The sequence below is a fragment of the Diadema antillarum genome, unplaced genomic scaffold (assembly GCF_040938485.1).
Source record: "Diadema antillarum isolate AM-2024a unplaced genomic scaffold, OU_Dant_1.0 seq00000338_RagTag, whole genome shotgun sequence".
In the NCBI taxonomy this organism is placed as follows: domain Eukaryota; kingdom Metazoa; phylum Echinodermata; class Echinoidea; order Diadematoida; family Diadematidae; genus Diadema; species Diadema antillarum.
In genome coordinates, this window is record NW_027271351.1 from 1,061,980 (window position 1) to 1,076,975 (window position 14,996).

General features: G+C 37.2%; 1 protein-coding gene across 1 annotated transcript in view; it reads left to right on the forward strand.

Annotated features, from left to right (window-relative positions):
* Positions 1-245: 245 nt before the first annotated feature.
* LOC139730835 (uncharacterized) overlaps positions 246-14,996 on the forward strand; it is a 55,852-nt gene continuing 41,101 nt past the window's right edge. Inside the window, exon 1 of the mRNA XM_071641708.1 lies at positions 246-475. Within this exon, the coding sequence (XP_071497809.1) occupies positions 246-475 (230 nt within the window). The remainder of the gene's footprint in view (positions 476-14,996) is intronic.

Here is a 14,996-nt window from a genome sequence, read left to right on the forward strand (position 1 = left end):
AACACGCGCGCTTCAAACAAAGAGAGGTACATCGGTACGCACCTGTCGTCTGCTTCAACAACATATTACTTGCAACCATTGCCGAAACGGAGGTATTACTACAAAGGAAACAAAGGGGTTGTTTACAGCTTTTTACGGATTTCGTATCCTTAGTTCTTATCACATAATGTGATGATACTATAGCCAAGAGGAATATATCGAAATTCTTCCAAGCCCTCAACATTTGTTCTCTTGATTTCGTTGCCATGGCGAGAACTCGCAACCAAAGCTTTGCTAATCCGGAGTGGTCGGTGAGGTGGCTATTTCTCCTGTGGATTTATACGTGCTATCTCCTGCAGGAAGCTGTGTTTGCTACCCGGTCAACTTCCCCGTTTCGCCAGCGAGGCAGAGGAAAGGTCTACGACAGGCAGCTGACTGTAGGGGGATCAGCCAGGGATTGCACAAAGCCACAGGTCGTTCCAAGCCGTACTCCCAGGTGAGTCCACAACAGCACCTCGTCATTGGATGTTCCAAATCACCCGTTACAGAAGCAAAAATTAATTCAGATAAGACATCGCATACCAACAATAGAAACAGCAATAAGAAAAAAAATTACACGAAAGGCCACTCATCATAATATACAGAGAAATAATCAAGGGACCTAGCTAATTACATCGTCTTGAAAGTTGATGAGGACGGTCAGTCCCTCTGTGTATTATAGTCTGACTTGACACTAACCAAAGGTTGCCGCTGTGGTGAGAAACCCGGGGGAGTTCTGTTCATTTTGTAGATTGGTCTAGACATGTAGGCAGAATCCCCCTGTGACATTTTCGAGGTTGCAACCTAACCTAGGACCGTCGATATCCCACAAGCGGATAACGAAGGGCTAATGATTTCAACGTGTCTATTTGTCACTGATGCTAAGATTACTCACTAATGAGAAAAATTAAGGCCCAAACGAGATGAAACAGTCTACACCAGGCCTTAAATTAGACGTTGCTTTGCATCAGACAGTTTTTTGTAACATTTTCCAACGAAATTATTTGCGTCATTTGTAGCTGTTTTAATTAATGATATCGAAAACATCACAATATTGTGATACAGGTTGTGTGTACATGTACAGTGTTGTTATGATGAGCTTGAAATTTCCATGGGTAAACAAAGTGTGGAAAATTTGAGAAGTTTGGAAGATTTTGAAATGACCTCTTTAAATTACCCGTAATCACAGGTTAAAAAGATTATTCAGTATTCTAGTTGTTTTTACTCCTCATTCTGTTGTTTTTAAGCTTCTGGAGAAATGATTGCAGACAAACATAGAAAGGAATTCCCTGGGTTATTGACGCGCGATACACTTGCTTACTTACACAATGATGATAATAATACAGTATAACCAATTTCTAAAAGCTCACGCCTTAATACTTTTGTTACGGGTGAACATACGTTACATTTTGAAAGAAGAGAAACATGACCAATAACCTTTTTTTTATGACTGTACCGTTAGTATAGTATTGAGCACTTATATCGTTCAGGTTCAAGTTGATTTATTTCATTTCCAACAAACAAATAATAAGGAATACAATGAAATGTTCGTATATACAGATGTCAGGAAATCAGTACAACAATGCGATGAACATAATAACATGTAATAAAGACACAGGAAAATTATCCACAAAGATACAAATAAATGTTATATCATTATGGTAAAGGCAGAAACAAAATATGCTGGTAATGTCGTAAAGCAAGGCAGCGATTTCTGCCATTGACACTGAGTTCTTTGATATGTATTTATGAAAAGAAACAAACAGACTTGTAATTGTGAAAGGTTCTGCCACATTATTTTGTGAGTTGTCTGTTAAAGGTGTGTACATATCAATATACATTGTAGGTCTTGTTGTACTATAGAAAATACAATAGTTACTTTTCACCCACGACACCTATGGAATCTGCTACTTTGGATTTGATGATTATTGCCTTCTCCAGACAGTTGTCTTTATTTCATGACATATGTCTAGATTTATGACATTCCTTTTCTCGGAACCTCAATTTTTCGTCTTATGTTTAGCAGCCTTTACATAGCAGAGCCTATTTTCACCATGCACTTTCCCCTCTTAGGAAAGAGCGGGTAGTAATAATAATCATTGACAATGTCATGCACGGTAATCTTCTAGAAACTAACAACCAATCAATCTAGTTCAGTTTGTTCCAGGGAATTTGAAAATATACCAGAAATTATTTGTAAAAATGTGAACATTCTTGATAGAGTATCCAAAATAAGTGTGATTAGATATGTTAAGGTTACGAGAAGGCCAACGCACGCTCCAAACCAGCTCGAGAGATCTACCGCGGAGAAAGAGGGGGACGGGGGAGAGAGAGAGGGAGGGAGTTAAGTCTGTCGGTTATAAGTGGCACCGCTTTGCTCTCGTTCTAATTATATCGGGCATAATGATCTTCGTGTGCATCAGAGGGGCGAGAATAACCTTCAACTCTTTCGGGAATAATGGTCTCCCGTGGTTCCTTCCGTCTGCAATAAACGCACTGCAATGGCGCACGCCTGCACGAAGGTTACGTTAAGGAGTGGTACCTTCGACCATGGAGCTCTTCCCCCCCCCCCCCCTCCCTCACTTTCCCTCTCTCCATTCCATCTCTAATTTTCTCTCTACCTCTCTCGTAGTGTTACACCACTACACCTGATAGTATAGTGTAGCTCTATTTTCGGCTCAGACCATGTCATCGACACGCTGGGCGCCATGTTTTTCTCTTCCCTACCTAGTCTCTAGCACAAAACCCTGATCATCTAGTCAACCATTCACACTGTGATTCTCACACTCTACATCAATCTTAGACACTAATATCATAAGAGCTGGTATACCACGGGTCAGGAACCTGCAGTCCCTATCCACACTTTCCCACTTTGCCTATTAGGCATGTCATCTATACAAGTTCGTCAGACCTGGAGAATCGAGGAGAAAGCCATAACTTCTATACGTAATCAATAACTGATGACCACCCTGCATTCAAATTTGGAATATATTTTGAGGTGATCATTGTTGCCATCATTCCAATCCACGCATTCCCATTAACCAAAACCATCTTAAAATCTTTTGAATGTCTTGCATTTATCATCACAGCTAATTATTCTCTTTTCTTCATTAGACTGACATGGAATTGATCACTGACAACTGCAATTTTCGTTGATAAAAACGTCATTCAGTTTCATTTGGCGAAGAAAGCGTTCTTTGCTAGTGGTGTTATAGATTTTCTTGGTTTTCATGGACTGAACTTTCTTTCAACTCTTACTTCCTCTCCGTCTCTATAGATTTATTTCTCTACATTGGCTATAAGGCTGTGTCATTTTTTTTTTGTCTTGTGCGAAGCCTACTCAAGGGTTTCCATCCCAAGTGTCCTGCTAAGTTTATGAAAAATCTAGTCACATCTAATCACCATTTCGCCGTCTTGCAGTTTTAAGAGTGTATGTGTGAGTTGCTGAGCCGATGACGCATAACGTTCAAAAGGGCAACGAGGATTTTTGTTCTTTCTTCTCAAGATCCTATATGCTGCCACTCCGCTTACATGCCTTAAGTGATGCCAGTCAAAATAAATCAGGTTTGTAGTCTCAAACTACCTGTTGCTTTCCTGCCCCTTCCCCCTTTCACTTCCCCCTTCTGAGTTTCGAAGCCTGCACCAGGTTAAAATTGGGGGCAGACTTTCTCACTTTCTAAAACGAGATGAATGCATTGCCTTGTACACTAGGGCCATTATCAAAGTATATTTCATGCTACCAATTGTCCTCGTATGTTGTCATATTGTGTTATACTTGGTTCGCAATTATGCGTTGATAAACAAATTAAGAATCAATCCTTAAAAAAATGATAATAAATCTGTTGCAAAAAATGATTTAAACAGTGTATGTTTGTGTGTGTGTGTGTGTGTGTGTGTGTGTGTGAGGAGCAGTGAAGAAAGAACTGGATTTCTGTCAAGATATAAATATATTAGGACTGAACGAAAATGTACAGATATATTGAAAACTATGAATGTGTAGTATGAAATCAACTCCCATAGGGTATTATCAAAGAATTCTCTATTTTTGGGCAGTGTCACGACAACGTGCTCCTTCAACGTGTTAAAGTTTAACACGAAACGACATGTGTTTTTTCCAGTTTTTTCATGACACCCCTTTTCAACCGCGTGCGAATATATACACTATCGGATATACTTTTGATAGCTTCCCCACTTCCCTTCTAAGTTACAACACTTTTTACTTTAGGACAGTTAAGTAACTTTCTTAATTGTTTAAGACACCACTTGGACAGATTCTTACGGTGTGAAATTTGGAAGCGGCACTTGGCTCTTTAACTTAACAGTTGTTCCTTGGTAGCTCCCCGTGTCATTTGCCACCCCACCTGTTGAACAAACTATCAGGTGATACATGCGGGTACACCACGTGACTGTTCAATTCTCTGTGCCAAAGTTCTATCACGTCGTGGCAGATCTAAAGGAATTCTTTGTTTATGTTGAGTATTAGATGTCTTCTTATGATTATAGTTGACAGATGCGTCATAAAAACGTAAGGTTCAATAGTGCACTTTGCATTATGACGTCACTTGTATCCATTGTTCATGTATATTACAGCTACGTTCCATGCAAGACATGCATATCAAGAGCAGCAATCTTCAATGCAGGCATTATTTTAGTTCACACATGTTGCGTGAGCAACTCATTGAGTGCCCTAGTCATCGTGGTATGCATGTGATCACTTGAAGTTGATACATCCAAGCAAACTGTTGCTTTCCTCACAAAGTGTCTAATCGTCCCGGCCCTTAAACAAATATTGACTGTTGTGTCATGCAGGTAAGACTTCAATGCCTTCACTTATTAGGGGGCCTACACAGTATTTTCTCTTATTACAATGCTGTAATGATTTTGCGTAATTATGTATATCTAAAGGTCTTACTGCCGTTGTATTTTTGTTTCTTGAAAATGAAATAAATGGAATGAAAAATCAAAATCGTCAAGCCACAGTATCGTTGTACAAGCATGCTGACAAATTAGCAATGATCACTACATATACTTGTGAGAATCTGCTCTCGTCAACGATTATCGCTCTCAGCCTAATTACAGCAGACGATATTTCTGTAATGGTTTGTCCTGTCTCTGATGTTAATTGTCTCGCTTTACATCCTGCATATAGAGCTATAGATCCATCAACTCGAAAAGGCTCTTCCTCATATCGGCAACGCAATTGCCTAATACTTTCAGGCAGTGATAGGTGAAAAACCACCTGTTTGGCGGATTCTCAAGAGATGCGCTCACGTATATAATTATGAGAATTAAGATATATGCAGTCTTGGATGTTTTACCTGACAACTCCACCCAGACGCTTTGTTTCCATTGGTCGCATGCAGCGTTTGTTTGTTTGTTTGTTTGTTTGTTTGTTTGTGCTCTTGTTTTCCCTCTTTATCCCTTGACGCCACTGTGTACTTGCTTGATCTATGCCGGACATAGTGGAGGGTTGTCAAAGATACCACCTCTTGAAATTGTGGGTAATATTTGCACAATATTATGTAATTTATCTATAATCATATTCTGATTCTACAACGTTCAAATATTATTCATCTACCGGAAGCGTGTGAATCCATTCCGATGTTGCAGGTACATCAGCTATTTGCTATAATTCTCCTCGCGATAACTGGGGTTGAATCACCTGTTCTAAAAGTGATACAGGAGGTTAAATACAAGTTAATGAACCAGCTGTCGTGACACTCTGTGAAAAGGAAACAAAAAACAAACACACGATTATTTCAGGTTCATAAATAATTGAATGTTTCCGGGTGCAAGTTACTTTTTCTTACGTAACGAGGTATTTCGTATCATACATCACAAAGCACGCGAAAGCTATCTGTGGTAGATCGGAAATGATTACGTAGCAAAAGATGATAATAGCGAGCTGTAGATCTGCGACGTAAGTGCTATTAAAGACGACGCAGCCTCCCCGGGTCGAACAATGGAAACAGCTGTCTCACGCATGTACAGAACACTATTATTTGCCTAATTAGCGTCGTCTTAGCGTTCACCTCGCAGATGTAAAGCTCATTGACACGCGGGTTCACTTGAGCTGTTTCGAAAAGGTGAACAACGATGTATACTTCCCTTTAGCTTCACATGTCATTGCCGATTTTTGCTCTACAAAAGATACATATGCACATATGCATGAAATGTTTAAACCACGGCTGTGACAACACGATTTCACTTGGGTAACGACAAAAATAAGAAATATTAGCCAAAATGGTACGCCGACAGTAATACAATCTGAGATATCTTAGGTAATGTTTCATAATCGATTATCGGTAATCGACAAATCGGGCCATAGCAGCATCTATCGATAACACATGGAAGAGTAAATCATATGCAGCTCGTTGGAAAATATGACGACTGGGGGGCATGTACAATCATGATTTTTATGTCATACCTACCCACTACTGAAGGGGGATCGCTCTTCAGGTATAAAAGTCAATCGACATTATTTCAAAGTTTATCTCAAAATGTTCCAGATCAACTCGATGTCCTGGCAAATCACGTCAGGGGGAAAAGTTTACGGTAGACCCTTTCGATGCGCGGTGCAAGCAAGTTCCAAATATGGAAGATAAATACTAAGCCATTCTGAGAACTGTGTTTTGAGAACTGTGTTATAGCTACGTTTTGAATCGACTCGTATTTTATAGAAGTATTACTGCGTGTTCAACATTTTTGGCAGCAGTCTTGTCCTAGTCTTTGTTATCAACCTTTCACTCACGGTCAGATGTCACTTCAAACTTAGTTTCTATTGATGAAAAATGACATGCCTAAAGCCCCATTGACGTAAGCAATGTTTGTTATTTTCTTACGACGAATTAGATTTTTTCCATCAGCGCACGAAAGAAACTGAGAATTCATCGAGCATGTAAGAGAGGGTAGTTAGCTGCCGTAACACGCCGCACAGGTGGTCTCACCTAACACTAAGCCCTGGATAAGACATGCATCCTTCCACGCAATATAAGTTCTTCGCCAATTCGACGTTGACAGGGTGCATTAAGTGCGCCAAAGGCTAGAAGTGGAGTGGTAAGCAATCCCAATCCCGTACAAAGTTTCTAACATGCACCAATGCATTTAAGAGACAAGGATCGTTACGAGTTGAAAGGTTACCAGTCTGTTAAATTCAGTTGGGTGGGAAGAGCCAAGGGCGAAGCGGACTATTGCTAATACATGCCAAAAAAAAAGTCAGTACAGTAGCATGGGCATATCACGCGTTATTGCTCTTGGATGTACGTTACATTCCTTGGGTAAAATGATCAAAAATTTCGCCTGGAGTCTGTATGCTACTAAACTCGACAACGCGCACCGCTGTTGACGTTATCCAAAAATCGATCGCAGAATCTTTATTCACTGCGGGTTGACGCCATATTTCCCTAGCGGCAGGGGTGGGGCGTAATCCTTCACCTCTCAGGGTCCTCATAACTGAAACAAAAAGTAATAATAGCTGAATTTTTATACAGTGGGATACATAAATCGTTAGTTTTCATTCGTCTTCATGTACCATCAAATGTAAGTGATGATGGTAGTTTCCATGAACCGAAACGATAAAACGGAAGTAGTGAATGACACGATGTTGAACAGCATAAATTATTGCTTGGCCCTGAGCCGACGAGATACACAAACCAAGGTTTACGTTAAAATGATACTGTAACGCACAGGACTGTTAACTAGGAATACAAACGCCGTTGAACGCTTGTTCATGTGTGTGTGTGGGGGGGGGGGGGATGGGGAGGGATGAACGGGGAGAGCTCAGAGACGGCTTTACTGCTCCTAGTTGGGTCAAGGAGCAACGACGGGGGGGGGGGGGGATCTGATATGGGCAGAACCCCTCCCCCCCCCCCCCCCCCCCCATCCTGAGTTTCAATTGGTTTGGAAAATACTTTTCTCCCTCTTATCAAATAATATTTTTCTTTCTTTGAGTCATAATTTGGGTGCGTGTGCGTGTTTGTGTGTTTGTGCGTGTGTGTGTGTGTGGAGGGAGGGGTACGGGTGGGGGGGGGGGCAGCCCATGGCCAATACCAGATGACATGAGAAGTATACATAGGCCTATATATATATATATATATATATATATATATATATATACATATGTATATATATATAAATGAAGAAATAAACTGGTAATGCATTTTTGGCCAATAAAGAATGAGTTTATTCGACTCGAATTTTCAGCGGCCTCCGCCTTCTTCAGGAGTCTTGACAACATGGACTCGATTGTCAAGACTCCTGAAAAAGGCGGAGGCCGCTGAAAATTCTAGTCGAATAAACTCATTCTTTATTGGCAAAAAAATGCATTACCAGTTTGTTTCTTCATTTCTTCGTGGAGCCAATACGTGAATTCTCAACATGTTTATATATATATATATATATATATATATATATAGAGAGAGAGAGAGAGAGAGAGAGAGAGAGAGAGAAAGAGAGGGAGAGAGAGCGAGCGAGTAAGTAGCCCACTTGTTGGTGCCATAACATCAAAAATAGAACAGAATTCAAGTTCATGCTCTCAATATACCAACAGTTTATTTTGACACAAATTTTCGGGTGACTCGCCCTTTCTCAAGTGTTTACACTTGAGAAAGGGCGAGTCGCCCGAAAATCGCCTGAAATATGTGAGTCAAAATAAACAGTTGATATTAACAGCATTAACTTGAGTTTTGTTCAATATATAATAATGTATAAATGTATGTGTGTTTTTTTTTCTTATACATGGTATCAGTATGATTTGCAAAAAAAAAAGCACACTCACAAAATATATTGTACTGTATGTAAAAAAAAAAATGATTTAGCAGTACAAGAGAGAAGAATACAGCCGCTTATTTTTGTTCATATTAATTTCATTGTTAACATGGACTTGATATTGAATGAAATTCAAATAAAGGATATCATAAAACAAAGTGTGTGTGTGTGTGTGTGTGTTAATGATCTCAGCTCATTTTTGTAGCCCTACTTATATAATTGTATCACACTTCGTAGTGTGTCTTCAAACACAGCTGTCGTGTGATTTTTTAGGTATTCTACAAAACAATCTAAAGAATAATCCGAATCCCATACTAGTGATTACTTATGGTCGTTTTGATCTCTCTATATACACAGAAAGGTGTTGTTCGATGCCCGTGCACATTAGATACCATTATAATATGGAAGTAGCATGTAAGCGCCTGTGCTTATAAGGATCTAATTAAAGATGGTGATAACTTTTAATCTATTTCTGTTAAAGATCCCACACTGATATGCAAATGAAGGCGGTTATCTTTCCCCTTTTGCCGTGTTGTTGATCGTTGACATTGGCAGCTATAGTTAAAAACATGGCCTTCAAAATGTGACTAATCGCACAAACAATCAAGAGGCGCGATGGCACTCAGAACATAGCGTGTGTTACCGCCTCCAACTTTCACACCATCATTCATGGCGATTGAACAGTTATTTTTAAGTTGGAACTCCATTACTGAAACCTTCTTTGAACTTTATACGAAAACTATGGCTTAAAGGTAGGAATTATGTTATAATGCTAATCAGTTATTAATGTTTGTGTAGTTGTACACTATACCCCGCATGTAGAAGGAGCTTTACGGTATACAACCAGGAAAAGAAATTATCATTGCCATATGAATTTCGAAAGAAAGTAATATTCTATATACTTCGAAGTATTTCCTGACTTCTCCTCCCTTGTCTAGGACTTGCATAGAGATAAAAAGACAGAGAATCATGAAGGATCTAACGATATTCCTGTTTTATGTGACCAAACACACACACACACACACACACACACACACACACACACACACACACACACACACTCTCACACACACACACACACCAAACCACATACACTTCAGCTTTTCAAGTACGATAATAATGCCCATTATATAGATCATGTATTAAATTACAACGGTCAGGCACGCATTGCTAGAAGCCCGAGAAGTTTGCGTCTCGTTGTCAGCAGATGTTTAATGATTGCCAACGTACAAGGCTAATTAGTAGCCACTATCATGATTAGAATATCCGCTTTATACACAGCCAATTATTACGGGCACTCTCTCCGAAGGTGTTTCGTGTCTGTTATAATATGTTTCAGTTTGGATCGAAACACCTGTAAACGCTCCCCATCTCTCCGGGCTGTTAATCCTATGACGCCACAGAGATCAAGTGCCCTTTCCGGTCAATGCGCCGCACTATCCGCTCTTGGTCATCAGAGCAGAGTGGACAACAGCCGGTACACTCTAGCCTCTGGTCATTCTGCAGAAGAAATCAACTTTTCTCCATCTCTATCTCTATGATATCGATCAATCTGTCATTTAAGTTCTCTTCCTCCCTTACTGGAGCTATTCACCCACCGCTCTCTTGTTATCATAGCTCATGCCAATAATAATAATAATAATAATAATAATAATAATAATGATAATAATAATAATAATAATAATAATAATAATAATAATGATAATAATAATAATAATAATAATAATAATAATAATAATGATAAAAATGGGATTGATTGATGACATTCGTAGTCATCATAACCAAAACATGACATTACTCATGACGTTTAATAAAAAAAAAAACCACCTGTCAGATTTGACGTTCGTAAGTAAAAATAGTTTTCAGCCCAGACTTGATTGCTTTAGTCCTCTTTTCAGCTGCAATCGTCGGCACAAACCATAAATGTTCTCCCTTCTCATTGTTTATTTCTTGTCAGTGAATATAATTAAACCATTTACATTATCTGGGCCTACAGTGCGAGCATGTATAGGCCTTACGATGTAAGCAGCTCACTAAAACTGTCTAGATAACGATAGGAGTTGAACTTTCGTCGAATGAACTCTATACCTTGTAACCACGCACATCAACAAGTAAAACTTCATGCAACTCGTCACTTTGGTGGTTATCACGGCGACAATTCAAATAGTGTTTGTGTATGAAAATAAATCGTCATTGAATTCAATGAAATTGTCGGAATATATATAATAAGCGATCTATCAAAGCCATAAGGTGTATGACATAATATAAGTAAAACACCTTTTGAGTGGTACCCAGTGAAAGCAAATATTCCTGCACAAACTCCGTCCCTGTACATGACACTTCAGCCTAATTCATCTAAACTACTATTTGTTGAGAATGTAGTCGTGAAATAAATGTTGAGTTCTTGCCAGCGGCAGCTCCATTACCTCTAATCTACACAGACTATTATACATTCGTGAGAGCAAGCTGTAATCATGCCTAAAGCTCATTCCTTGTCACGTGCAGACCTTTAAAAACAAGTAAACTGCCAAAAAAAAATATTCATGTCGCAAACCTTATTGCGTTATATTCCTATAGTGTCACCGGAGTCTCCTCTATCAACCACTTTCTTCTTCAAGCAAATTAACCTGACGCATCTAAACTAAGATGGCAGACCAGTGCGACCACACATAAACGGGATCAACGTATTTATATACTGGAGTAATATACACTTGCCACAATTTCCGAATGACAGCACCCTTTTAATTCCCTCCTTTTCTCAAGCCTATACTGCATGTCTTATCTCTCTGTCCTTATTGTTTGACTACGTTTGATCATGGAGCTGTAGCTCCATGGTTTGACTACATGCTCCGTCATTTGATCTCTACTTTTGACTCTCTTGTGCAATATGTGATTATTCAACATGCCATGTGAAGCATCTATCTTATGAATTACAAAATAAAACTAATTAGAATATTTTTTATGCGTCAAAATATTTATAATAGCAACACGTATCGCGATGACCACGCAAATAGACGAATAATGATGATAATGATTTTACTCTACTACTGCTACTTCTATACTCTACTACTACTACTATACTATAACAATAATGATGATGATAATAATAATAATAATAATAATAATGATAATAATAATAATAATAATGATGATAATAATAATAATAATGATAATAATAATAATAATAATAATGATAATAATGATAATAATAATAATAATAATAATGATAATAATAATAATAATAATGATAATAATAATAATAATGATAATAATGATAATAATAATGATAATAATGATAATAATAATAATAATAATAATGATAATAATAATAATAATAATGATAATAATAATAATAATAATGATAATAATAATAATAATAATGATAAAGATAATAATAATAATAATAATGATAATAATAATGATAATAATGATAATAATAATAATAATAATAATGATAATAATAATAATAATAATGATAATAATAATAATAATAATGATAATAATAATAATAATAATGATAATAATAATAATAATAATGATAATAATGATAATAATAATAATAATAATAATGATAATAATAATGATAATAATAATAATAATAATAATGATAATAATAATAATGATAATAATAATGATAATAATAATAATAATAATAATGATAATAACCTATCAATCTATAAAGTGAAAAATCACAAATATACTCGTATTCTTCTGCGCTGCAAGAACTCCTAATATGCTTGACAATGGAAATGATAAGATGTGTCTTATTCTAAATAATGCTTCCCAGTTGGGGATTTCCTGATTTCTACAATTTGGGCGCTGTTGCACAAGCAAGCAAAATATTAATACTAGTAAACCTAATTTAGACTGACTTCCTGTTTTCACAAGCTGTTGATTCATTTCATTCTGGTTCCTATGCATAAATTATTGCTCTTGATTTCATTAATAGAAGTGAGAAATAGACTAAGGAGAACCAAAGGTCGATGTTGATGTCAATTTCATTTCATTTTAATTCATTTCACTTCACTTCATTTCAGTTCAGTTCACTTTATTTCATTTTATTTCATTTATTCATTTCCAACAAAGTATACAGCATAATATTTGCCAACACACAGCTATACAAAATCTAATAAGATGCTCGTCTATTATGATAAGGGAATAATGTCTCGGTCTCAATCGTCATCGTCATTCTATCTGTTATCTTGATTGCATTCTTCTCGAGTTTTTGATTTTTGATTTTTGATTTTGTTTTATTTTATTTTATTTTTGAATTTCTTTTTTCATACATAAATGAAATACAAACTCAATTGAAAGAACTAACTGAGCACGGTGTATTTTGAATCTGACAGTTAAAACAGATAAATGATTAATTCAAATATCCAACTTTCTTTTCTAACACTATTCAAAATGAAAACAAACGGGCATTATTTTATGCATATATTTATGCAAACATAGGATCCCTTATATCAGTCTTTCAAAGACAAATTAAACAACTCTTTATGTAACAGAAATACTGGAGACCATCATCATAAGCAAACGCTTGACGAGGACAATGGCCTCAAAAATAATTGTCTAAACAATGCGACATAGTATAAGAATATAATATTCAAGTCACCACTCACTGAGTGGCGACAAAGAGAGAGAGAGGGGGGGGGGGAGAATGAGGGGGAAAAAGAAGAAAAAAAGTGCAGCGGTGCATTGTGCAAAATGTGAAGTGTTTGCGTGGAAATGAGTTGTGAATATGCAGCTATGTGTCAATGTTCATGTTTGTTGTGTACGTTCAGTTCGGAGCCCTTTCCACAGAAAAGTGACATAAACAACATATAAATAGCAACATGCTCTAATATTCGGGCACATATTGAGTTAACATTATATCTTTAAACTGTCTTTTAAATGAATGAATAGATCTACATTGTTTAAGATTATCGGGTAAAAAGAAATCCAAGTATCAGGACCATGATGTTTTAAGGATTTTTGTGCTAAAACAATTCTTGGGTTTTCAAGATGATAATCAGATGAAAGGGCGAGTTGGGTAAGAATGTAAGTGTATATTTTGAAGAAATATAACGACTCATTTTGATCGTTCGGATCGCAAAAATAATTTAGGCCTCCGATGGAAACTATTATAGTCTTGGCGTTACGTAAGTCTAGTCTTGGCGATAAGAAGAAAATCTTGCTTTAGAGATAGTAACGATGATTGGCACTCCTCGATGTGATTTGCTCAGGAAGGTGACAAGTTTGAATCATGTTATCTTTCCATCCCAATTTCCGACTGCCGAGTGGAGTTCTGGAACTTAATACGACGCGGTACCTACTGCCGATTCATAGGGGAAATGATTAAAGCGTCGGCGTTTATGTGTATGAGTGTCTGTTATGTTTATGTGTCTCTTTCTGTCTCGTCCGTGGCGGAGTTTATAAGTCTGTGAGTGTATATCTTTGTGTCTATATGTCAATATCAATGTCTATGCGTGCATCCATGTCAGTGAGTGTGTGTTTGTGCTTGTGTGTGTGTGTCTGTGTGTATGTGTGTCCGTATCAGTGTCTGTGTTTGTGTTTGTGCTTGAGTTGATAATAGTACTTTCAGCATCTTTGCGTTGGTGTCTCTGTGCATGTGTGTGTGATTATGTCAGTGTATGTTCATATACATGAGTTTGCATTACGGAGGTGCTGCACAAGGAGATCTTCATCTGCGTGTGGGATTTTAGTGTAAAAGAAAGACAGATTTTATCCACGACTATACTCAACGCAACCCTTAAGACATTGAAGTCAATACGCTCACTCAAGGCATAATCATCATTATATTCCTAATTTGCAAACAAACTCGGGGAATGCTAGAGATCACGAATGACAGCACTACTTTGACAGCTTGAGCAGTCACAATACTGGGAGAACCACTTTACGGAAATGGTCCCAATTTTCACTAACATTCTTACTTTGATATGACGTCATTTTCAAAATATCTGTCGGTTTGGTCAAACAAAAGAGAAACAAAATTCCCTTGATTTAACCATTAATCTACTTTCCATGATACTGACGTTATGTATGTTAGTAAAGACGGTATTTAAGAACATGAAAAAGAACCGAATGTCATTAAGAGTTTCATGGGAGCCTGAGTATATATAATGATAATAGTAATGATAATGATAATAATGAATAGAAAATTATAATACGGAGGTTTTGTAGCCTTAACAACGCCATTGATTGCGTCTCTA